The sequence below is a fragment of the Puma concolor genome, chromosome A2 (assembly GCF_028749965.1).
Source record: "Puma concolor isolate L17-30 chromosome A2, mPumCon1.1.hap2, whole genome shotgun sequence".
In the NCBI taxonomy this organism is placed as follows: Eukaryota; Metazoa; Chordata; class Mammalia; order Carnivora; family Felidae; genus Puma; species Puma concolor.
Window position 1 is genome coordinate 136920905 of NC_141668.1, and position 26914 is coordinate 136947818.

Sequence of the window (26914 nt, forward strand, 5' to 3'; positions counted from 1 at the left end):
CTCCCCTTTCCCTTCCCTTCCCTTCCCTTCCCTTCCCTTCCCTTCCCTTCCCTTCCCTTCCCTTCCCTTCCCTTCCTCTCTTCCTCCTTCCCTTTCTTTCCTTCCTTCTTCCTTCCCTTTTTTCAACCAACCTTCCTTCCTTCCTTCCTTCCTTCCTTCCTTCCTTCCTTCCTTCCTTCCTTCCTTCCCTCCCTCCCTCCCTCCCTCCCTCCCTCATATATATTGCTCTCAGTGAGCCTCTGGTACCTTGCTAGGTACCTAGTACATTAGCAGAAAGCCTTGTGGACTCTGTGAGGGTGGAGCTGGACCCTGTGCAGTGTGGACATGGGGACATAACATGCACTCTGCTTTAAAATAATTTTCACCGTAGACAATGTTTTTGTTTTTTCTCTTTCCCTTTTCCTTCACTCCTAGCCCTCAAGTTGTAGGCCAGCTGGCTAAACAGATGATTGGGTATAATCTAGCAACAAAACAAACTCCAAAAGAAGGTGTGAAAGTTAACAAGGTAATATGAATGCTTTTGGTCATTTTCTGTGTATGTGTTATAAGAAAAGAAAATCACATTTCATTTTTGACAGTCTGATGAAGCAGTGCACTTTGGCCACGTGCCATTTTGTTTTTTAAACTTCTTATAATCTCTTTAGGTTGTGGTGTGACTTTGAGGAGAAATAAAAAGGGTTCTGTGATAGTGTGAGTGTTTATCATCGTCAGCATTTAGTAAATGTAGGTGCGGGTGAGTGATCAAAACAACTGCTTTGCCTTTCAGAACATTCTGTTTAAAGCTGGAAAGGGCTTCGTACTCAGCTCTTCCTGCTCAGTGTAGGACATTCTCTGCTCTTCCACAACCCCATTTCATTATGTATCAGAGTTACCTGTGATGTTTTTCTAAGTGTCACTATACCTTACTTTGAGTTTAGTAGCGTTTAAAGCCATGTTATCCCTGGAATTATGGAGTATTAGTGGTCCTTTGGGGTTCTGAAGTGTAGATAGGCTGCACATCATACACACCTGCAGAACTTAGAGCCCTGTGTGAAGTGGCCTGCCTCAGGCATAAAATTGGGGTGGTGCAGTCGAGGCCAGAACCTAAGTCTCCTCCTGTCATTTTGTTTGCTGTACCCTCCTCATCAATGGAAGCACCAGAACTCGCTACCTGATTTGCAGGACCCGGTGCCAAAACAAATGCTGGGACCCTCGTTCAAATTTCAAGTCACTTACAACAAATAATACACCAAGAGACCAAGAGGAGGACCCTTCTGAGTTTCGGCCCCTATAAGTTTGACTATAAGGACAAACCCCAGCCCTGGCAGGCATAGATCGTTGAAAGGCCCTGTCATAATGGTGAAAGGGGGCCCAGCATTTTGGGGAGCAGATTAGATAAGGTTAAAAATATACCCAGGTTCTGCCAGTGTGTTATGCCTAGACAACCTGAGGTAGTACATTCTGTTTTTAATTTTCAGGGTGAGTTGTGTGGAAAGTTGTTAACATGACGAAAAAAAAAAAATCGCTGGGTGGTTTACTTAGCGTACCATGACAGGGTCTATCTTGGTCCCAAAGAGGGAGATGGAAATCCTGGTGGTCCTTAGCTCTTTCACTCTGAGAACATAAAGCTTTTATAAATGTTAGGAAAGCATATTGACAAAACTGGTTATGCTGTTTTCCCTTTACCCCCACTTCTCACAGTTAAGAACTATTTAAAACTCAAAAGTGTTTTGTTTTGATTTTTGTTTGGCCCAACACAGTACTTGTATTTGCCTTTTAAATCTGATTATGAGCTTGTGCCTTTGTTAACTTCTTCAAAATTTGTCCATAGAGGACATGATAAGTATTTTTTTGTTTGTAGGAATTCGTTGTTTTATACGAATATATTTCTTTTTAGATTATAGTTTGTGATACTTTTTAAAAGCATGTAAAAAATACCTAAAGCAGATTTGCACTGTGTGGTAATGCATAAAATTAGTTTGTAGATAGGTTTTGAAAGACTGAAGATAAGTGTATTCCTGTACATTGAGTCATTGCTAGGAAACATCTAGAATGATTTACTTTTAAGTAGTGGTTTTTTTTCCCCCTGATTGTAAAAGTGATTCACACACATAAAAACTTCCAGTAGTACAGAAATATAGAAATTAGAAAATAAACGTTTCTTGGATTCTCACCACAGTGAAATATCGTTTCTGTCCTTTTTCTGTATAAAATGTATGTTACCCCGTTTGTATAATAATATTATATGCGGTTTTAAGGAACATGCATTTTTTTTTACATATGAATATCTTGGACATCAGTAGAAGTCCCCCAGAAACTTTTATTTCTAAGTTTAATTGAGAAGCTGTTTAAACACACATACGTACATTTATACACATTGGATATTTTTTTCTAAGTCTGTGCCAATGCATTTTAGGTGTGTTCCCTAGAATAATAATAGGGGAGGTGAGACTGCACTCCTCATTATGTTCTTCACGATTCAGTACCAGCAAAGCTTACTGCTCTGTAGCAAGCAAAGTTCAGAAACCGAATATATTTTTAATATTATCTAATAATCATGGTCCTGTTGCGAATAGTTTGTGCACTGGTACTCATCCACAGCTTCAACAGCACCATATTAAAAACAAAAGCAAAAACAAACCAACCAGCCAGGTTCAGTGGTCCAGTAGGGTAAAGTAAGTGAAAAAGCTTTCTTTCCTGGGGGACTCCACGAAAAGGCTGTGCTGATGATACTGTTTTTGTCAGTCACAGATGAAGTCACATTATTGAGACGTATCTAACTGAATTCCTGGTGGGATGAGAGCATTCGTGGAATTCACTGCGAGTGTTTTCTTAAAGAGTGATACTTTCTTTCCACCAAGCAGGAGCCAGTTCAGACAGCAGCTGGTCTCTCACAAATAGAAATTTGATGGAACGTACAGAACATCTGTCAACATTTTAGAAGATTAAGAATAGGACTCTTGAATGACACGTCTCCTAAAAAGTTAGAATGTTGTGTTGCTTCTCAGAATAACTACTGAAAATCATTAAATCTTGTTCTCTAGACTAGCTCTTATTAGATAGAAAGTGAACTTGAAAACAGAATGCTTCTATGAAAATCTTAACACCACGTGCCAAGAAGTATTTCCTACATAGTCATGAGTTACCATTTATGATAAAAGAGTCAGTATGATGCCTCTTATCAGGTATTTTATTTTTAACCAGTGATAAATTCCACAAGTGTTTGAAAAGAAGAAATTTTGAGTTCATTTCTTTATAGCATTTTAGGTCGTCATATGTTTATCCCATTTCATGTGACTTAAAAATTTGTGGTTTTATGACATCTGGGTAATTAGCAAGAAATGCTGTTTTATCTGTGACTTTCTTTTGTGAAACCTATTAGTGGACTACTTTTAGGAAAAGCAATGTAAATGCTTTCATTATTTTCACTTCTAGTACTGATGATGAATATTCTTTTCTTTTTTCTTTCTTTCTTTCTGCCTTTCTTCCCTTCCTTCCTTCCTTCCTTCCTTCCTTCCTTCCTTCCTCCTTTCTTTCTTTCTTTCTTTCTTTCTTTCTTTCTTTCTTTCTTTCTTTCTCTTTCTTTTCTTTTCTTTTCTTTTCTTTTCTTTTCTTTTCTTTTCTTTTCTTTTCTTTTCTTTTCTTTTCTTTTCTTTTCTTTTCTTTTCTTTTCTTTTCTTTTCTTTTCTTTCCCATCCAAGACATCTTTTACCATTTTTATTTGGAGTGTCATTTGGTATAGTCTCTCTCTCTAAGGCAATTTGAGAGTACTTAACATCTTAAATATGATAGCCATCTTATTTCTAGGTACCTTACTATAGGGATATGAAAACAAATGAGTGAAGATATACACACAAAAGTAAGCACTCAAGTAGCATTTGAGAAAAATTGAAGTCCACGTAAATGTCTGTCAGTAGGGATATGGTCAAATAAATACTGATATATAAGTACCATCTAGTCACAATGAAGAGAGAGAATGTTGGAAAGATTTCCAAGCTGTAATATTAATATTAAAAACAAGAAGAAAGAAAAGCGTTCAAGCACGTATAATATGCTTCCATGCGCACTACTGTAATGCTTGTAGATGTATAGGAAAGAGAGAAGTCAGCGGTGATTTTTCCTGGTAGGCCTGCTGCACTCAGCTGTTGTGGTTGTGCACTGAGCAAGACAGCCAGCCGAAACAGTGAGAGCAGAATGAAATCCTTCCATCCCACTTGTCTCTTGCCCAAGCACAGTCCTCGCATACACTGGACCATATCCTTCCAAAGGTGCTACTTTATCTGATGATCACAAACATTTCATATGGGCTCCTGATCACCCAAACCGCTGAGGCCCAAGCTCTGTATATGTGCAGCTGGGGGCTGCTTTCACTGTCTCATTTATATACATCTAGTACCTTTTGTGTTATTTTTGAACATGCAAATAGTATATTTGTAATTTAAAAGGAAGCATAAATTGAATTAGCAATACAGTTGATCAATGAGATAGAGGCATATATACATATAAAGCATCAGATGTACTGTAAAAGAATCCTTTCTGGGGCAGCAAACTTGGTTTTCCACTAGTGTAATCTGAGAAAAATCAATGTGGCAATATGTATGTACTGTTAATGTCTCAAATTAAAATAACAACTGCTTCCCTGGAGTTTTTCTTAAGTGTCAGGGTTTCTCAAGGAAGAAGAAGAAAAAAAAAAAAAAAGATTAAAGTGGGAAAGCTCCTTGAGGCAAACCAAATACCTGTCACTTGAGCAACTTAGCAGGATCAATTAAGGAGGTGAAAATGGGCATTCTGTGCCATGAAAGCAGAACTCTCAAATCTCTGGGAGGTAACTCAGTGGGTTTGAAGAGCCTAAAATGAAGCTGTTTGATTTGTGTAGCAAGTTTATATAGATTTCCAAGTGGGAATGAGCTTGATGCTGAATTAATTTGACTTTCCCACTAACGTGGTAGGTGATGGTTGCTGAAGCCTTGGACATTTCCCGAGAAACCTACTTGGCCATTCTGATGGACCGGTCCTGCAATGGCCCCGTGCTGGTGGGCAGCCCTCAGGGGGGCGTTGACATCGAAGAGGTGGCTGCTTCGAATCCAGAGCTTATTTTTAAGGTGTGTTTGTATTCCTGACTATGCTGTGTTCATTGACTATTGTTGCACGAGCTGTTAAAGATTTAATGTGCAGTCTGAGGCTGGTAGCAGCACGTTCGTTCCTGGGATTTAAGGCATGAAAGACCTTGAGTCCTTTTTCTTACTGAGCACTAAGCTGAGGTTGGGCAGAACCAAGGTATTCCCTATCCAGGGTCTTTTTCTTTGCTTTCCCCCTCCATCCCTTTATTCCTCCTTCCTGCCTTTTCTTCCTTTCTCATTTCTTCCATACCCTGCCCCAAGAATTAACCAATGGGAGAGGACTGTGGTGTTTCCATTTCCCCCGGTTGACTCCACCCCACCGCACAGTGTGTATGATCCAGAAATCCGCTCCTAGGACACCAGATGTGAGCTGGAGACTGCCATGATGTCTTTCAGTACAGCTTATGTAAACCGGAATCCTTCAGAGGCCCAGATTCTATCAGTGTGCTTCAATCCTTTAAAGCTTGCCCTTAGTATCTGGTCACAGATCTGGCTGAGGTCAAATCCTAACTCACCAGCAAGCATCTCAGTGTTTCCAAGCCTCATTGTTTTTGAATCACTTCAGTGATTTCCACCCCACAGAATTGTGAGAAATAATGAGGTGATGTGTACAAAGTGCTTCTCAACCTAACTCAGCTGTGAGAAGAAAAATCTATGGTCTTTAGAACTGTAATTCTGGTTTTTAATTTGGGGTTCTTGGTGTCAAAAAATCACATTAGAAATTTTTAGCAGAAAGATTTATTATTTCTTTTAGAATGTGATTTTGTTTCCCTTAAAAAAGCAGGAATTTTTTTTTCCTGAACCTCTTTGTTTAGATCAGGTACTGATACTTTGGGTGATTGGTTTTGGAATATTTTCACCAACATTACATCTTTTAGGTTAGCTACCTTGGAAGTTAAGTTGAGACTTTACATGCTAGCTTACCAATAATACCTACTCATTTTCAAAATTACTGTGATTTAAACAAGCCATTCCATTTGTGAAGAGAACACCTGAAATAATGTATATGAACAGCACTTAGTATCTTGGAGAGTGGCACTTTGTAGAGCTCAGGTATTATTAATAATTATCATCATCAATAGGGTATTTAAATCATATGGTAATATTTAACCTACATATGACAAGCTCTAAACTTAACAGCAATATTAGGCAGGAAAACCTTACTCTGGAAGCCTTCCAAAAGATGTCATAAAAATTAACTGACTAAATATTCGTCGGTGCCATCTGTATAGTAATTAAAAGTGAAAACTGGCATCCGATTGTCTTGTCAGCATGCCACCCTGAAGAATTACATAGTTTTTGGAAAGGCTGTGTTTTAGATGGTCTGCTAATTAAAACATACCCTATAGGCAGCTGCGGTAGCCCTGCTCGGAGATCTTTGGAAAGGTGCCACCCTTGAATTACTCATTTGCAAATAAATACTGAGCCTTTTCTTTCCAGGTTGTGAATCTTTTCATTTGCCTGTCTTGAGTTTTCCTTATTTTATTCATTTTTTCCTAGGAAGAAATCGACATTATTGAAGGGATAAAGGACAGCCAAGCTCAGAGGATGGCAGAAAACCTAGGCTTCCTTGGGCCTTTGAAAAACCAGGTACCTGAGCATTTGGAGGCCACTGTGCATATGACTTGTTTCAGAAAATGTGTGCTACCTTCCTTACTTGCCTCTGATGTTTGTGCTTCTCCAGGACCCAGGATTATTTATTTGTCTAACCATTTTTCCCCAGTCGTTTGTGATGAAGAAAAATATTTCCCTTGTGTTCTAGAAAAGGGTGTTTATGAGATTTGTTCAAATATACGTGTGAGCGTTGTGCGTGGATACATGCGTTTTGCTGTGTATGTTAGTCTCTCTGTTTTTTTCTGCAGCACTACAGTGCCAGCCCATGAATTAGATGAGGCAGCATAGTGGTGAGAGGGACAGGCTGTAGAGTCAGGCAGACCTGAGTTTGAATCCTGTACTGCCATCCAGCATGCCTGATTCCACCCATCTGATTGTCTGTCATCGTCTGTGAAATGGGGATAATGAGACCCCAAATGAGAGGCCTCTTGTTAGGACGGAGTAAGCCCAGTACACAGGTGCTTAGTCAGTACTCCAGAAAGGTCAGCTGTTATTGTTATTAATAATACACATTACTTAACTAATTGCTATTCTTTCATAGCTAATGGGATTTGAGATGAATATTAATGACCTGAAAGTGATACTTCACTGAAAACAGCTTAAATTATGCCAATTTAATAATCATATCTCATGGCTTCAAAGACAGAAAAACTGTCCTCTGAGCTGTTGGGGGAGAGACTCTGTCTTGAGCTTCACAGTTCTGCGCTGTCCTTGGTCCAGCCCACCGAGCCGCATTGGGTGTTTACATGAGCAAGCTTCTTTGTCTCACAGTTAAATGAGAAGGATTTACTGGCTGTTTTCTTCCTTCTCCACTACCAAGAGAAGCCACCTTAATAACCCAAGGTCCTGTGTGTATGTATATGTGAGTGTGTACATGAGTATTTGTGTGTTTCCTGGGGCCCCCAATGGTTCCAGAGTATTTCCTGCTATTTAGGTGGGCAACGTTCCTCTAATAATACAGATTTCACACTCTTTTCTTTTTCTTTTGATTGACTCTATCTCTAGAAATTGAAGGCTGGAAATAGGCAAGTCATAGAAGGGTAAAGCAGAGTAAGACTTTAAAAATATCTATGTTTGAATTAAGAGAGGACAGCACTTACTTGAACTTGGGAGGAAAGGCTCCCTTGGAAGGTGGAAGGTTCAAGATGGAAGAAGGGGCAGGAACATGTGGGACTAAATCTTAGCAGGAGAAAGAGCCAGGACTCAGTGGACAGTTACAAGAACTAATTGTCACTTCTGAGACTGTCAAAGAGATGTCAAGTTAGTGACGTGCTGAAAGGAAGTTATCGTGGATTCCTGAGTAAGGGCTGCCGTGGTTGGAGTCCCCTCCTGAGAATGAGGTCACTCATTAGCTTAGCCGTCCACTTGACACTTATTGTGGGACTTCTTGTGTAGGGGTGTGGTCACTGAGACCGTTCTTCCATAGGGTCCCCATGTTCTAGCGACGCTGCCCTACAGTCAGCTCCAGAATGTGCTCCATAACCCTATTCACATTCTCTGTATGCCTCTGCACATCGCTGTCTGTCTTACTTATTTGCAGTCGCCTTTGTAGATCCTGGTGTGCACCATGGAAGGGGCATTGTCAGCTTTGCTCACTGCTCTGTTGGAAGCGAAGTTCTTGGCAGGTATATCAGATGCCCTGCAAACATTCGTCATATGCGTGAATAGGTGCTACAACACGTCCAGGATGTCCACTTCGAAGAGCTTCCTGGGGAGTTGGTGATAGGCAGGAGAATAAATCTGGAGCGGGCAAATCTGCTAACCCCTTGGCTTGACAGCTTAGGAGGTGAATGTGACAGAGAGTTCTAGAGAAGGCAGTAATAGTTCTAGGGACCCCAGAAGATAGTTTCCACCACTCTTCATTTAGAAGAGAAATTTAAGAGTCATAGCTCTTTAAATGGTTGAATCACGTTTTTTTCCAGCACCCCAGACACTCTGGGTTTAAATGAATTACCTGCGGAAGGAAGATGAGCATGCAAGTTCTCAGGGGTCATGAAGAGCTATAATGTCATTGTATTTTTGACTTAAATGTGCTAAGGAAGGGAAAGAAGTTTTGAATTCATTTTTTTTCCTGTTTGTTTTTTTTTTTTTTTTTTCATTGCCAAGCAAATGAAAGCCTTTAAATCTCCGTTTGCTCAGCAAAGTTGGAGTGAGCTCTCCCTGGGTGCTGCTCACTCTGCTGGACCCTGGAAAACATGATGAGAAATAGCCACTGTTCTCCAGGGGCTCCCAGAACAGTGATCAGGTGCTGGTAGCGATTATAGGGACAGGGAGTAGGAAGGAGCGTGAGGGTAATCCTAGTTGTAGGTGTGTGGGGATTTGTTCATCTAGGACAACTGATGTTATTTGTACACTAAGAAGGAGACTGTATGTGTGCTGGAGTAGTAGATCTGGGAATGTATTAGGATGCTTCCTTAAGCCACAGGGATCAGCGAAATGTTCCAGAAAGTCAGTGTCTAGTAAGCAGAGGCTTACTCACAAGAAAAGGAGACTTGGGAGGAGGCTCCCAAGAAGAGAAAACATGAAAATTGTTTTTATGTTTTTATTTATTTTTGAGAGAGAGACAGAGTACGAGTGGAGGAGGGGGCAGATAGAGAGGGAAACACAGAATCCAAAGCAGGCTCCAGGCTCTGAGCTGTCAGTACAGAGCCCAGTGCAGGGCTTGAACCCATGAACTGTGAGATCATGACCTGAGCCGAAGTCAGATGCTTAACTCACTGAGCCACCGAGAGCTCCAAGAAGATGATTCAAATGACCATCGATCAGTGATCCTTTGGTCAAGAAATGGTACCTTCAAGGTACCTTAGATTCACTGTGACCTTGAACATTACTTAATTTTCATCTAGGATATGGTTTAGGCATGTGGAGGCTGTGCTCTCTTGGATGAACAACTTATAAAATGATTATCTTGTAAAGTTACTAATATCTTTCCAACCCATGCCCGTTGTGTCTGAACTCAGTGAGGTATTCACGTTAGACTTAAAGAAATATCACCTGGTACAGAAATTACCAAGTATGTGTTCCTGACAGAATTCATTTCAGCAAGAATTGGTTGAAAAGACTAAAGCCACAGGAAAGCAGAAAAGGACTGAAAATTCATAGATCTGTCAATTGTGTTAGTTATCCTCTATACTATTAACTTCTTTTTTTTTTTTTTTTTAATGTTTATTTATTTCTGAGACAGAGAGAGACAGAGCATGAGCAGGGAAGGGGCAGAGAGAGAGGGAGACACAGAATGTGAAGCAGGCTCCAGTCTCTGAGCTGTCAGCACAGAGCCCGATGCAGGGCTCGAACTCACGAACTGTGAGATCATGACTGGAGCCGAAGTCGGACGCTTAACCGACTGAGCCACCCAGGCACCCTAATACTATTAATTTCTGAAACATAAGCACTGTGTATTGTCAATATGCAACTTCAGTATTTAAGCTAATGCAAAGATTTGATGGGCCCAGGCAAAAAAGATCACCAATACCTCTGGGAATGGTTTGTCCCTCTGGCTAGCTTTAAGAACTGTGTGTGAATGTTGATGACGTTGGTTCCTGGAATCAAACCAAAATATTGCTAAAATTTTTAAGCTGTTCAAACACTTTTGAAGGTACCTGTAAATTTGTCAGGGTTTCGTACATATGGCCCAAAGGATATTTGATTTTAGGCATCGTAATTTTTTAAATTGCTTAGCAAACAACCTTAAAATAACATTAATTGGTGGCAAAAGAAGAGAAAACAAATAGTCTGTAGAGTGTGGTTATGAACTGAGGAAGTAGGTGGCAGTAGGAAGCTGGCTGCCTGTAAGGTAAACAGCAGAATGTTTCCTTTGACTTGTGTTTAGTTTATTCTTTAAATCTGAACATGTTTGGAAAACTGGGGAGCTAACCCCCACTTTTCCCAGGCCCTGCCATTTCTGTTGTCGCACCTGCTCAGACTGACACATTTGCCTGCCTAGCCTTCACAGTCATTTACTTGGATGGCCTCTGGAACAGGGCACGTTCGGTCTCCAAGCCAGGCTGATTCTCCCTTTTTTAGATCTTACATCGCAGATTTTGTAACACGTATCCCTTAGAAATCTCACAACGCAAATCTAATCATGCTTCATTCCTGCTCAAAAAAATGCTTATGGTCTGTCTTTGTACAGAAGTGAACAGTTCTAACAGTGAATACCCCCAACTGCTGTGTTAGTATGTGATTGTAGTGGCACTGATGTTTAGAAAATTTGGGCTTCGTGGTAAGTTACGTTGATAGAAGCTTAAGAAACATTGTTTCTTTTTAAAAATTTTTTCATGTTTATTTTTGAGAGAGACCGAGAATGAATGGGGGAGGGGCAGAGAGAGGGAGTCACAGAATCTGAAGCAGGCCCCGGGTTCTGAGCCATCAGCACAGAGCTGATGCGGGGCTCAAACCTATGAACCACAAGATCATGACCTGAGCTGAAGCCAGATGCTTAACTGACTGAGCCCCCCCAGGTGCCCTGAGGCTTAAGAAGTTTTGAAGTGACCCAGTTGTCCACTGACAAATAAGTGGATCCGCAACAGAAGGTTGTTTAGCTTTGAGAAAGAGGAAGATTCTGACGAGGCATGGACGAACCATGAGACATTGTGCTAAGTAAAATTAGCCCGTCACAAAAAGATACACACGATTCCATTTATATGAGGAGCCTAGCTTCGCCAGATTCATAACGATGGAAGGTAGAATGGTCGTTGTCAGACTAGGGGAGGGGAGAACGGGGAGCTGTTATTTAATGGGTATAGGGTTTCAGTTTTGCAGGATGAGAAAGTTTTGGAGCGTGGTTGCATGACACGGTCAGTATACTTAACACCATAGGAATGTACACGTAGAAATGATTGGGATCGTGAATTTTATAGTAAGTGTATTTCTAAAAAGAAGAACGTTTTAAAGGACCTGGGATAAGATCTTAAATATGTAGGCACCCAGAAGATTTTTTTCTGTTACGTAGTTTCTCCTCATTATCCAATCAGCCATTAATTGAGCCAGTATTTTATTGCGTGTTGATTCTGCACAGAGGCTGTGTAGGTACAGGATAGCCGGCATGCCTCTCTCATGCAAAACACTGCAGGCTCAGATCAGTGGCCTAGAAAACCCCCCGAAATACAAGTCTGTTTGGCAGTGAGTTACATATCAGCTTTGCATTATAACTCAAAATCCATTTGGATAAAAAAAAAAAAAAGTAAACATCAAATAAAAGAAATCTTACAGTATTTGAAAAAACTAATTGGAGAACCTCAGAGTGAGACCATCCTTCTTAAAGTCTGACCCAAAGCTAGAAGCGCTGAATGAAGAGTTCCATTATTACTGTTTTATGTGGCAGAAATAACAGACCCATGGGTGAAAGGTAAATGTTAAAGGAGAAGAATACTTGCAATTTACATGGGATGATGAGCTAATTTCCTTCATGTAAAAACCCTTCTTATAACTCAGCGAGAAAAAGACTAAAATCTCAACAGAAGAATAGGCAAAATTCACAGAAAAGGAAATACAAATGTCTCTTAAGCTCAGAGAATAATGCTTAAATTAACTAATAGTAGTAGTCTGTATGAGAGACCCATTTTTACCCGGCATACTGGCAAAGATTGATAGCCTGTGGTTGTGAATAGAAAAACAATTTCTATGATCCTTGTTTGTGTAGTGGGAAATTAGTGAGAGCTTCTACGAAGAATTATTTAAGATCACCTTTTATTATTTAAAATCCCCACATCTCTTTCTTTGCTCTACTCTGGGGAATTTATCCTTTAGATATACATACAGAAATGGATAAGGCAACATTTTAAGTAACGTCAAGCTATTGGAAACCTAAGGGCTATTGTTTAAGAGACAGGTAAACTGAATTACGGTAAATCCATTCAATAAGCTATTCTGTAGGGGCGCCTGGGTGGGTCATTCGGTTAAGCGTCTGACTCTTGGTTTCACCTCAGGGTCACGGTCTCATGGTTTGTGGATTTGAGTCCTGCATCAGGCTCCATACTGACTGTGGGGAGCCTGTTTGGAATTTTCTCTGTCTGCAAGCTTCCCGCTTGTGTACTCTCGCTCTCAAGATAAATTTAAAAAAAAACAAAACAAAAACAGACTAAAAAAAAAAAAAGATATTATGTAGCCACTTAGAAGAATAAGATCATTGTATTTGTGTGGCTGGTGAAGGCTTTCTAAAATCTGTTAGGTGAAGAAACAAAGTATAGAACCAAGGTGGTTTTTGCTAGAAAGGTGAGTGCAGAATATGTATACTTGCACATACACAGACTGTCCCTCAGTGAAGCACCAACCGGGAAGGGGGCTGCTGCTGGATGAGACGGGAGCTGTGTGGCTGGGGAGTCTGGTGAAGGTTCATAGGGTGACCCTTGTGTAGACAGAAAAAAAAAATCAATATTAAAAAATATTCAGTCTTACTCATTATGCGTGTTTACTTATAGCTACTGGGTTTCAAATTAGGATTTAAGAAAGTTTATATAACTATATACATATATACATATATGAGAAAAGAAAGATAAGTGTGTGTGTGTGTATATATATATATATATATATATATATATATATATATGATAAAGAGCATGTGAATTTCATTTCCAGGAGTTTTTCAGTCAGTACTAGAACAGAGAAAGTACTCTCAGTGTTTAACCACAGTGGGACTTTATTCTAGGGACTTGGTTACATGGTGATTCAAGAGTTGAGAAATTCCAGGATGGGCAGAGGCAAGGTAGAGCTAAGCCATAGCAGGAAATTGTTGCTCCCTGCATGCTGGAGGGACCACGTGAGGACGTGGTATTTCTGTAAGCCTGCTGGGCTTCTGGTGGTTGCTACAGCCAGTGAAGGAGATGCTTTTTTTTTTTTTTTTTTTTTTAAATATTCAGTTTATTTTTGAGAGAGATTGAGAGACAGCCTAAGCATGGAAGGGGCAGAGAGAGGGGGAGACACAGAATCTGACGCAGGCTCCAGGCTCTCAGGGCCTGACATGGGGCTCGAACTCATGCACCATGCAATCATGACCTGAGCCGAAGTCGGACGCTTAATGGACTGAGCCACCCAGGCGCCCCTGGAGGAGCTGTGTTTGCAAAGCAGGAGAGGTGTCCAAGTACCCCAGCTTTTCCATTTCTCCTACCTCTCATCTCCTTCCACTGCATCCCATTGGCTGAACTGCGCTGGAAACCATCTAGCCCAGGAGCCTTGGAAACTCAGCCTCCAAGTGTCAGCTCCCCTGATATACATAATAAGGATGGAGAAAAGCCAGAACTGGGTCTGAGGACAAAAATGCAGGGCTAGAACGATGAGCAAAAATGTTGCCAAGGGAAAATTACGGCTAAGCAGTAATAAAAATAATAAAAATTTTAATAATAAAAAGATGGCCCCAAGCGTGAGACTGATCCCCAGCATTCAGCCATAATTGTACACAAGTCTTGCTGTGTTGCATCACAGGTGTTCACTACAGGTGTGAGCTTTCCAGGGTGGTGTCAGGCCTCCTTTGTGATGTCTTCCCCTCACCCCTGTTCACACAATGCCAGCATGCTGTGACATAGGCCATGAATAAAAGTTGGTTGAAAACAATGATTGGGTGAGTGAATTTCAAGCAGCCTTGAGAAAAATGAAGTCAGGGCATACCATCAGGGAAACTTGGGATACTGTTGCTCTTTGTGGAGTATGCCTTTGTGACAGACTGTTCAGTTTGAACGGGCTGGGCTGTTCAGTAACTGCACTGTGTAGGACTTTCATCTTCCTATCTTGCAACAGTTTCCCTAAGACACTCAGTAATTGTTGTTTCGCAGGTTATAGGTTTGGGCTGATGAATGTTAATAACTTTTATTTTAGCATAATAAGGAAAACCTGGTCATTATAAACTCTCAAAATCATGTTTACATTTTACTTAAATGGAGATTGTTTATATTAATGATTGTGGCTCATACTGCATCATAGCTTGGCTAATAGGAACATGAAAATTTACAAAAAGATTAACGTTTTTTAGGCTGTACTGAAAATATCTTGTTTTCCTGATAACGGTCTTTCTTGGTGTCTGGAGGAAAGTTGAGCAATTCCTTCTAATGAATAGAAGTGGAAATTAAAATACTTAATGCTTTTCTCTTTTTCCCTTCAGAAAACCGAACTGAACATAAAGACATAACTTAATATATTTAAGGTTACATTAATACAGCAAAATAAATGTTCTTTTACTGCTTTGGTGTAATTTCATTGTATTTGATCCTGTTTAGGCTGCAGACCAAATTAAGAAGCTGTATAATCTCTTCCTGAAAATTGATGCCACTCAGGTGGAAGTGAATCCCTTTGGTGAAACCCCAGAAGGACAAGGTAACCAGAACAACAACAACAACAACAACAAAGAAACAAATGAGTATAATCATTTATGCAAGCTATGAATTAAATTGTACAAAAGACTGTAGCAGTAGCTTTGCGTTCATTTTGTTCAGTAATTTAATTTCTGCCATGGTTTCGAATGCTCCGTGATACGGTTGAACATTTCAGGACTTGAGTTTGTTTGCAGTCAGATGCCAGGCCTCAGGGGAAGCTACTTCTTGTTTTATTTGGAAACATCCATCCACCAGCACCGCCTTGTTTCTTCGGGGCCATTCTTGCTTATAGTGTGGTAAAAATTTGGGTAGAAATGGGATCCTCTCCATTGGGGTGTAATGAATGCACCTGCTTTTTATGGAGCTAGAAATGCTTGAAGATTTTTAGTTTGCCTAAATCTGTACAAAATCACTTTGTCCTCCCCTGCTGGATTTATATCATCATAGTGAGACCCTAGTGCCCACGATCCAACTTACTTACTTACTTACCAACTTACTTAGTTACTTAGCTTCTGATTCAGGTGGGAAAATGTTTCCCCAACTTCCCTTGCAGGGAAGGTTTTTTCCTACCCATCAGGTAATTAAAAAGTATAAAGAACTGTGTTCTATGTCAGCACCCATCACCATTTCCCTGTGCCTTATATACAGCTAGTGTTCAGTAAACTCTTTTTAATTCAATAACAAAAGCTTGTGAATGTGCGTGTGTTTAAAGGTAGAGGCTGGGCTATCAGGTGGATAGGATATGGATACCAATATGTAAGTTCCATGAACCTTGTCTTTTTTTTTTTTTTTTTTTTTTTTAGCATATTTCACTCCCAATGTCTTGTATCTAGCATTTTGTGGGCAGTTCGTAAAGAGGGATTTGCCACTGAGTTGGTACATTAGGTGATCTGTTATGTGCAAATACAACCAGCTAGTAAGCCGAGGTGGACAGTACACTGTTTTACAAAGGTGCCTGGGTTCAAATTCTGGGTCTGCCGTGTTCTGGCCACAGACCTGGGCTAAGCCTTGGAGTTTGTTTGTTGTTTTGTTTCTTACTCCGAAAGAGTGGTAAAAATGGTAACTGTCGTATCGGGTGGTTGTCAAATGAGGTGACTGGTGTTTGTGTAAGCATCCACTGTCACACACAAAATGGACGAGGACCACACATTCATAGATGCTTCTCTTCTCAGTCCAGGAAAAACTGCCAACAAGCAAAACTCCAGGACCAGGTGGCTTCACAGGTGAATTATACTAAATATTTAAATAAGAGTTAATACTTACTTTTCTCAAAATATTTCAAAAGACAGAAGAGGAAGGAAAGCTTTCAAATCCATTCTGTGAGGCCAGCATTACCTTGATACAAAAACCAGAAAAAGATACTACAAAAAAAGAAAACTATAGGCCAGTATTTCTGATTAACATAAATACAAAAATCCTTAACAAAATATTAGCAAACCAAATTCAACAAAACTTTGAAAAGATCATTCACTGTGATCAAGTGGGATTTATTCCTGGGATGCCAGGTGGTTCAATATTTGCAAATCAATCTGAATGATACATCACATCAACAAGAGAAAAGATAAAAACCTTATGATCATTTCAATAGATGCAGGAAAAGCATATGATAAAGTACAATATCCATTTGTGATAAAAACTCTCAACAAAGTAGGTTTAGAGGGAACATATCTCAACTTAATAAAGGTCATCTATGAAAACCCACAGGTAACAGCATACTTAATGGTGAAAGACTAAGAGGTTTCCCTCTAAGATCAGGAAAGAGACAAGAATGTCCAATCTCACTAGTTTTATTCAATATAGTACTGGAAGTCCTAGCCACAACAATCAGACATGAATGAATGAATGAATGAATGAATGAATGAATGAATGAATAATAAATAAATAAATGGAATTCAAAGTGGAAAGGAAAAAAATAAAACTTTCACTGTATGCATATAGCGTGATACTATATATATAGAAAACCTGAAAGACTCCACTAAAAAGCTGCTAGAACTGATAAATGAATTCAGTAAAGCCACAGTATACAAAATCAATATATAGAAATTCATTGCATTTCTATACACTAATAATGAAGTGACAGAGAAGTTAAGAAAACAATCCCATTTGCAGTTGCACCCAAAATAATAAAATACCTAGGAATAAATTTAACCAACAATGTGAAAGTCCTGTATTCCAAAAATTATAAAACATTGGTCAAAGAAATTGAAGATGACACAAATGAAAGATGTTCCATGCTCATGATCGGGACAACAAATATTGTTAAAATGTCCATACTGAACAAAGCAATGTACAGATTTAATGTACTCCCTATCAAAATACCAACAGCATTTTTCACAGAATTAGATCAGGTAATCCTAACATTTGTATGGAGTCACAAAAGAGCTTGAATAGCCGAAGCAGTCTTGAAAAACAACCAAGCTGGAGGTATCACAATCCCGGTTTTCTTTTTAAAAAAAAAATTTTTTTTTAACGTTTTATTTATTTTTGAGACAGAGAGAGACAGAGCATGAACGGGGGAGGGGCAGAGAGAGAGGGAGACACAGAATCGGAAGCAGGCTCCAGGCTCCGAGCCATCAGCCCAGAGCCCGACACGGGGCTTGAACTCACGGACCGCGAGATGGTGACCTGAGCCGAAGTCGGACTCCCAACCGACTGAGCCACCCAGGCGCCCCACAATCCCAGTTTTCAAGATATACTACAAAGCTATATTGATCAAAAAAGTATGGTACTGGTACAAAAATAGAGACATTACGACAAAGGAGACAATATGAAATGGGAAAAAGTTTCTTAAAAAAATGGTGTTGGGGAAACCAGACAACTACATGCAAAAGAATGAAACTGGACCAACTTTCTTACACCACACACAAAAACAAGCTTGAAGTGGATTAAAAATCTAAATGTTAAGACCTGAAATCATAAAAAAAAATCCTAGAAGAAAGTACAGGCAGTAATTTTTCTGACATTGGCTGTAACAATATTTTACTAGATATGTCTCCTGAGGCAAGAGAAACAAAAGCAAAATAAACTACTGGGGTTACATCAAAATAAAAAGCTTTTCCACAGCAAAGGAAACCATCAACAAAACAAAAAGACAATGGGAGTATTGAATTGGGAGTATTGAATTAGGAGTACTCCCTATTGAATGGGAGTAGATATTTGCAAATGATACATCTGATGAGGGGTTAATATCCAAAATATATAAAGCACTTACACAATTCGACACCAAAAAACCTAAGCCAATTAAAAATGGCAGAAGACATGAACAGACATTTCTCCACAGAAGGCATACAGATGACCAATAGACACATGAAAAGACGCTTAACACCGCTCATCATCAGGGAAAAAAATCAGAACCACAGTGAGATCACTTCACACCTTTCAGAATGGCTAAAATAGAAAACGTAAGAAACAAGTGTATGTGAGGATGGGGGAAAAAGGAACCCTTGTGCACTGTTGGTGGGAATGCAAAGTGGTGTACCCACCATGGAAAACAATGTGGAGATTCTTCAAAAATTTAAAAATAGAATTACTACTGGATATTTATTTACCCAAAGAAAACGAAAACACAAATTCAGTATATATGCACCCCTGTGTTTATTGTAGCATTATTTACAATAGTCAAGATATGGAAACAACTCCAATGTCCATCTATAGATAAGTGGATAAAGAAGTGTGTGTATGCATATGTGGTGTGTGTATGTATGTGTGTATATATACATAGGTGTATACACCTATGTATGTATACACACCTATGTATATATACACACATACATATAAATATATATACACTTATATATACATATGTATGTATATACATACAGTGGAATATTACTGAGCCATAAAAATGAATGGAATCTTGCCATTTGCAACATGGATGGATCTAGAAGATATAATGCTAAGTTGAATTAAGTCAGAGAAAGACAAACCTTAAGATTTCATTCACATGTGGAATTTAAGAAAGAAAACAAATGAACAACAAAAAAGGGACAAACAGGGGCGCCTGGGTGGCGCAGTCGGTTAAGCGTTCGACTTCAGCCAGGTCACGATCTCGCGGTCCGTGAGTTCGAGCCCCGCGTCAGGCTCTGGGCTGATGGCTCGGAGCCTGGAGCCTGTTTCCGATTCTGTGTCTCCCTCTCTCTCTGCCCCTCCCCCGTTCATGCTCTGTCTCTCTCTGACCCAAAAATAAATAAAAAACGTTGAAAAAAAATTTTTAAAAAAGGGACAAACAAAAAAACACACTCTTAAATGCAGGGAAGAAACTGGTGGTTGCCAGAAGGGAGGTAGGTGTGGGATATAGGTGTAATAGGTGAAGGAGATTAAGATACTCATTGTGATGAGCACTGAGTAATGTGTAGAATTATTGAGTCACTGTATCATACACCTGAAACGAATATAACATTGGATGCTAATTATGCCAGAATGTTTTAAAAAATACAAAATGGGGACAATAATATTAATACCTACCTTAGAAGGTTGTTATGATGGTAATGTTCTCAGAACAAAGCATAGCATATGGTAAGAGGTACAAAAGCATTTGCTATTATGATTTTATTATTTCTTATCCTTTTGAAAGTCAAACAAATAATAGACATTGAAAGTAAAACATCATACAAAGATTAGGATTTGTTTAAAAATTTAATTGTCACCACCTGCACTTGAACTAATACAAAATAGCCCTCAATTCCCTCCATGAGTCTTTTGGTGTTTCTGGTGGAGGCTTCTGTATTCTTCTAATAAATTCTCCATTTTCATTGACAAATAGTTAAATTAAATGATAGCTATAAAAAAAGTAATCAGAAAAGGTATGGATTTCATCTTTTTACCTATTTTTTTCTTTTTTTTTTTTCTTGTTGTAAGGATTTCAAGTTAGGATAGACAAATAGCTAATGTTCAGGAAGCCATTGAAAATATATTCCATGTTTTACACATGTGACCCACCAGATTTTTATTTGATGGGTCATTTGTAAGCAAACTACCTTTATTTGTAAATATTTTAAAAATTCTGTCTGACTATAAAATCATCAGTATTTCAGATAGAGAGGAAGTGAATGGAAGAAGATTCAGTTTTGAACTCACATGACATAGTGTACTGTGATAGACTTTTACATACATTCTTTTTTATTACTTAACAGCAACCCGGAAAAATAAGAGGAGTTATTATCCCCATTTTACAGAGGATTGAAAATTAGTGTGACTCCACCGTAGACATCCAGTTACTGAAGCTGGGATTTGAACCCATGTCTCTCTCAGGATAGTGTACATGTTGGTTTCTACATACCAGACTGCCTTCTTTTCTACCTTCTTTCCCTTTAAACTGTTAGTTTACTTTTATCAGAGTGATCTGGATGTAGTCTCCAGTTTGGGAATGTTAGTCAAAATTCATGCTGCTTTGAGTGGCTATTAATTACATCCCAGAAACAAAAGAGAAGGAAGTTCAATAGAAGTTCTTAAAGGTCATGGCTTGCTTTTCAAACTATTATGCGTAAGCAACCTGGTTATTTCATATTTTTAAAAAAATGGAAATTCAGCCAAGGAGTTGGATAAAAATCATTCATTCAACTCTTTGGTAAGTTGTCAGTCACGGGTTATAAGGGTACAAGAAATTTTCCCTAGCGTGTATTTGTAAAACCTCAGGAAATTGGAAGTTTTTATTTTTTAACTATCAAGAGAAAGGAAATACTTGAACTTTTTTAAAGGAATCATCATAAAATATATTCCGTGTATACAGCTCATTAAAGCATAAGTCTTATGTGATATTTTTAAGAGCAGAATTATCTTTAGCTATTAATTTGTTCATTGTACCATAAAAGTTCAGCTATTGAATTATAATCACAATTAAATGAGTATGTTGGTTTATAACTCTAATGAGCAGTAGTCAAATTAAACCCAATTAGGAAATGGTGATTAATGACCAAACGTACAAATTGATCTTCATCATTGTCACAATCCCCTAAAGCAATCCTTTATTTAGGAGCTGTAAAAAAAATCATTTATATCCTAGAAGTATTAATAACCTTAATATTTATAATGTGAATATTTAATTTTTTCCATTTAGATCAGTAATAGCAGAGCCTATAACATTTCACATTAAAATTGTGATTTAATAATGACTCTTAATTTAGAAGTTTAAGGAGCTTGGCATCACACCAGACATTTTTACTTTAAGCTTATTCATTGCAGAGCTTCTTTGTAAGACAATTTCTTCCATCTTCCATTGGTTAATGAGGACCATTTTTTAAACGTCCAGATGATTGGTCATATATTTGCACAGCAGATGATACCCAGTTGAATGAACAACGGTGATCTTAATAACATCTATGCTGCTAGGTCACCTATGGGAAATGTTTAATGTGGGGGAAAAACTGTAGTCCAAGAATTGTTTTTTCCAATGTGATTAAAAATTTGAGTCAAAGAATATAATTTGGCATCATTGACTGTAATGTAATTCAGTGACTGTTAGCTAGGATTATAATGGTTGTTAGTGACAGAAACCTGTATCAATCTAGTTTTTGTTAAAAAGCTTCCAGGTCAGGGAAGGATACCTATTTTCCTCATATAACAGGGAAGTCTACAGAGTGGACTGGTTTAGGGCATGAAGGGAAGTAGGGATTCTCTGATCTTCCAGCCCAGCTTGCCTCAGAATTGGCTTGTCAGCCGAACTTTCTGAAGTAACAGCCAAGATAGCTCCCAGTTTCCATCATTCTCCCCCAGGAACCATAGCAGTCTTTTCCAATGATTCCAATTGGCCCCGCGTGGGTCACATATCCGTATGTAGACCAATCACTGAGCTGGAAGCACATGTATAGGAGAAAGGCATTTTCTCAATGCAGAAAGGGACATTGAGTCACAACGTGTCTACCAAATTGGCCTAATTTTTATTGACATAAAAGTAAACTGTTACTTAAATATTCAAAGAGAAATTAACTATTTTCCTTGCTTGTCCAGTTGAATTGCCAGAATTAATTCATTAAATATGTGGCCAAGTTAGAAGCAAGGTTTTCTTTATTGTTATTTATCTACCTGTCCATGCATTCATTCCATCTGTTTTGCAAGCTCCTGTGGGATTTTATGTTCTATTTCATTTCTTCCCACTTTCAGGCAGATCTGGCTGTACACAGACTTCTTTGTTTGGTGTCTTTCATGTTTTTCAGTGAGGAGAATGAGCATATTGTCCCCTCAGGAGATGTTTACCAATACCTAGAGACTTTTTAATTGAGATATAACCGACATGTGACATTGTAGTAGTATCAGGTGTACAACGCAATGACTCCATGTGATCACCACCGTGAATCTAGTTAGCACCGTTTTTGTTTATTACAACTGCGAGTGTAGGATGCTACATGCCTCTTGTGTGTGGAGGCCAGAGACATTGTGCGATACACAGCACAGAAAATGATCTCCCCTCACCTACCAGGGAGTCCTGAGAATTCCTGCTCCAAGGCATTTTCATCATTTGGAGCCCAGATCCATTCACCACGCTAAAGGGATGAAACCCAATTTGAAACCCTGACTACCTGGCCAAGACTCCATGAGAGCTAGGGGTGAGTGATCCAAAGTTAATTTGCACATCAAATCCCTTTCTTGCTTCAAATGAATTTCCCTAAATAGCTACCCTGTTGCTTCATGTTAGCAAGTGCCCATGTTGTTGGTGGGTGTTTGTCTCTGTTTTTCTCTTTATACATAAGACTCTATTTTCAAGAACATTTTCAGTTCTCTACCTTCACCCAAATCCCCCTCCTGCCTTGTATCTATTTTCTCTTTCACAGCAACTCCAGAAAAGTTCTAAAAAGTGTACAACTCTTGGAACATCGCTATTTAATGGAAAGTGGGACCAATTTTAAAGTATCAGCATTTTAAGGCCATCTTGGCAAGGTGCATTTCAGTAGCCCATTATGGTTACTTAACACAAATCAAATACAGTGCAGTGCTTGCAGACAGATTATTTTTCAAACTAATTATGACAGTCTCATTTCCTGCTGTTTTTATGTTCCTTTTATATGCGAATTCCCCTCTGAAATGTAGTTTTCTTTTGTTTAATTCTATAGCACATTCTTCTGTTGAAACTCTAGGGTCAGAGGCTGCTAACCGCCAGTCAGATTCTTCATCTAGGTTGGTGAATTGGCAACTCACAGAATCTCACACCGCTAAACAAAAAAAACCACAACGCCCTATGAATCTAAGTACCGCAGCTTTCTTTGATATTTGTTCAGAAGGAAAATTCATTTGTTTAATCTATCAAGCATGTAACAATGTGCTTTTGATGGTGAAAATTGTTTTATAAATATTAATAGGTATGTTTTTTCACCCACTTTGTACACAGAATGGCCTTTGTTCAGGATGAATTTTCTATGGAATTGAGGTTTCATTAATGTGACACTCAAAATCTTATGTCGAACCAAGATCAGTACCTCCAAACATACATCTTACCATAGTTTGTTGTTATAATAAATGAAAAAGCTAAGGTTTGAGTAAGCAGGTTTATTTTATTGCCCTGCCATTCACATAGACATCAATCCATTTTTAACATGCTCATTCTAAAAGTCTTACAGAGGGAAATAAGCATGTCAGAGTCCATCAATATTCAGGGATTAATCCACACCTTTTGTGCAAGCTGCAAGTTTTTGTTTATTTTTCCCGTTATGCTTTTTTGTTTTCATGCCAGCTGCACTTTTCTGAGTTTCTCTTTCACTGTAATAAGTTTGGTACCTGAGGCTATAGCAGCAGGAGAAGTGTGACGTGGTGCTTGGTGATAGGCAACCTTTTTCTGTAAAGGGCCTGAGAGCCTCTGTTGTATGGAGTCTGCTCTGCTATTGTCTGGGGACAGCAGCTACTGAAATATGTAAACGAATGGGTGTGGCTGCATTCCAGTCCCAACAGCTATCCTTTGCTATCCCCTGACTTAGATTCTCATTTGGGGCTATTTTATACCAATCTTTGGCCACACTGGCCTTCTGCAAAGGTGTGGTGTGTGATTTGAGGGTCACCAAAGGCATCTCTGCCTTTAGACAATAATCTCCTTCTCCCATCAGTTACAAAGCCGGAAAGGCCAACCATTAAAATCTTTCCTGTGGGACATTCTTATGTTTTCTGAATATGGCATTTCACTGAAAATCATAGGCAACTTGTACATCTGTAAACTCCAGTAGGCTTTAGTTTCAGTTCATTGTAAATAGAAGTCTAGGGGCGCCTGGGTGGCGCAGTCGGTTAAGCGTCCGACTTCAGCCAGGTCACGATCTCGTGGTCCGTGAGTTCGAGCCCCGTGTCAGGCTCTGGGCTGATGGCTCGGAGCCTGGAGCCTGCTTCCGATTCTGTGTCTCCCTCTCTCTCTGCCCCTCCCCCGTTCATGCTCTGTCTCTCTCTGTCCCAAAAATAAAATAAAAAACGTTGAAAAAAAAAATTTTTTTTTAAAAATTAAAAAAAATAAATAGAAGTCTAGGGTTATCGGGAAAGGGGACCAAGTTACAAGTCATTTCTAGGGACAGGAAGAGGGGAGAATCTAGCCTGGGCTGCAGCATTGTGAGGCTGAGTGTAAGAAAACAGTGCATCCAAAGGCAAGGGAATTAAAAGCAAAAATGAACTGTTGGGACCTCATGAAGATAAAAAGCTTCTGCACTGCAAAGGAAACAATCAAGAAAACTAAAAGGCAACTGACAGAATGGGAGAAGATATTTGCAAATGACATATCAGACAAGGGGCTAGTATCCAAAATCTATAAAGAACTCGCCAAACTCCACACTCAAAAAACAAATAATCCAGTGAAGAAATGGGCAGAAGACATGAATAGACACTTCTCTAAAGAAGACATCCAGATGGCCAACAGACACATGAAAAGATGCTCAACGTTGCTCCTCATCAGGGAAATACAAATCAAAACCACAATGAGATAGCACCAGACACCAGAGTGGCTAAAATGAACAACTCAGGAAACAACAGATGCTGGCGAGGATGTGGAGAAATGGGAACCCTCTTACACTATTGGTGGGAATGCAAACTGGCGCAGCCACTCTGGAAAACAGTGTGCAGGTTCCTCAAAAAATTAAAAATAGAACTACCCTATGACCCAGCAATAGCACTACTAGGAATTTATTCAAGAGATACAGGAGTGCTAATGCATAGGGCACATGTACCCCAATGCTCATAACAGTGCTTTTAACAATAGCCAGATATGGAAAGAGCCTACATGTCCATCAACTGATGAATGGATAAAGAAGATGTGGTTTATATACACAATGGAGTACTACGTGGCCATGAGAAAGAATGAAATATGGCCCTTTGTAGCAACGTGGATGGAACTGGAGAGTGTGATGCTAAGTGAAATAAGTCATACAGAGAAGGATAGATCCCATACGTTTTCACTCTTATGTGGATCCTGAGAAACTTAACAGAAACCCATGGGGGAGGGGAAGGAAAAAAAGTTAGAGAGGGAAGGAGGCAAACCATAAGAGGGTCTTAAAAAGTGAGAATAAACTGAGGGTTGGTGGGGCATGGGAGGGAGAGGAAAGTGGGTGATGGGTATTGAGGAGGGTGCCTGTTGGGATGAGCACTGGATGTTGTATGGAAACCAATTTGACAATAAATTTCATATTAAAAAAAAAAAACTGTGCGGGTGGAGTATGGCTGTAGTGATAATAATAATAATGAGTGAGTGCCAGCTGTCTTGCGTAAGTGCTTTGCACAGAGTCTCTGCTTGCACCAACACCATGCAGTCGAAAATACTCTGGTCCCCGTTTTACAGACAAGGCCACTGGGCTTAAGAGTGGGTGATGTTGGAAGTGTCTGACTAGGAAGTGTCTGGTGTGTGTGATGCCAGAGTTCACTAAGTGGTGAAGTTCACGGGAAAATGTCCAGGCTATACGGCATTATGAACTGGGATAGTGAAGCAGGAAAGCCCTTTGTATGTTTGTGACCACTTTAAAAAAAATTTTTTTTTAACGTTTATTTATTTTTGAGACAGAGAGAGACAGAGCATGAATGGGGGAGGGTCACAGAGAGAGGGAGACACAGAATCGGAAACAGGCTCCAGGCTCTGAGCTGTCGGCACAGAGCCCGACGCGGGGCTCGAACCCACGGACCGTGAGATCATGACCTGAGCTGAAGTCGGACGCTTAACCGACCGAGCCACCCAGGTGCCCCGTGACCACTTTTAAAATAATAAGCAGATATAACAACTATGTGTCTCAAACAGTCTAGCTCCTTAAAGTGCTTTTTTTCTCCCTGCCCTCCACCTACAGAAAAAGATTAAGGCTTTTAGGGTGACAGTTCAGTTTCGGATCACCCTTTTTAACTCCCGAGTCACCTTCCTTCCTTCCTATTTATGTGGTATTTCTGACTTGCTAAAGCACTTGAATGTAACATACATTGACCTAGGTGTGTCCTTGGTTTTCTCTACAGAGAGGGAACAAATGGCCACTATAGATAGGCCATTTATCCCACAAGTATGATACCTGTATGTATACCTTTATTTCTTCCTGTAGGTACCCCTTTTATCCCACAATCACCATTTTCAAGCTCTAGTTTAAAGTTTTTGTGGGGTGGTCTCCAAATAATGAACTCATTTCTAGACTTGGTGTATCCAACGTACCCCTGGGAAGGAGCATTTTTTGAAAATCTGGTTTTGCAGAGTTTAGGTGGGACTGCCTTCTGAACTTTGCATACATATCCATTAATTATGTTCCGTGAAGTAGCTTGGAATTGTAGCCTTTGTAAGGGGCAAAGATCAGCCTGGACCTATGTTGATTTACTAGTTTATTGATTTTGACCGAGAAGTCTTTTATTTGAAACTCTTCAGTTAGGAAGTCAATTTTATAGCCTTTGTCCACTCATTTTGAAGGTGTCAGTTACAAATAGTCGTGCCAATGAGTAATTGAGGAGCTAAAATTACTAATACATTAATTAAAA

General features: G+C 39.4%; 1 protein-coding gene across 3 annotated transcripts in view; it reads left to right on the forward strand.

The window, feature by feature from the left end:
- The window catches only part of SUCLG2 (succinate-CoA ligase GDP-forming subunit beta), a 334454-nt gene that overhangs the window by 137294 nt on the left and 170246 nt on the right, over nucleotides 1–26914 (forward strand). For all 3 annotated transcript variants that reach the window (XM_086697627.1, XM_086697628.1, XM_086697626.1), the window contains exons 4-7: nucleotides 415–505; nucleotides 4929–5081; nucleotides 6600–6689; nucleotides 14921–15017. In XM_086697627.1, the coding sequence (XP_086553753.1) occupies nucleotides 415–505; nucleotides 4929–5081; nucleotides 6600–6689; nucleotides 14921–15017 (431 nt within the window). The remainder of the gene's footprint in view (nucleotides 1–414; nucleotides 506–4928; nucleotides 5082–6599; nucleotides 6690–14920; nucleotides 15018–26914) is intronic.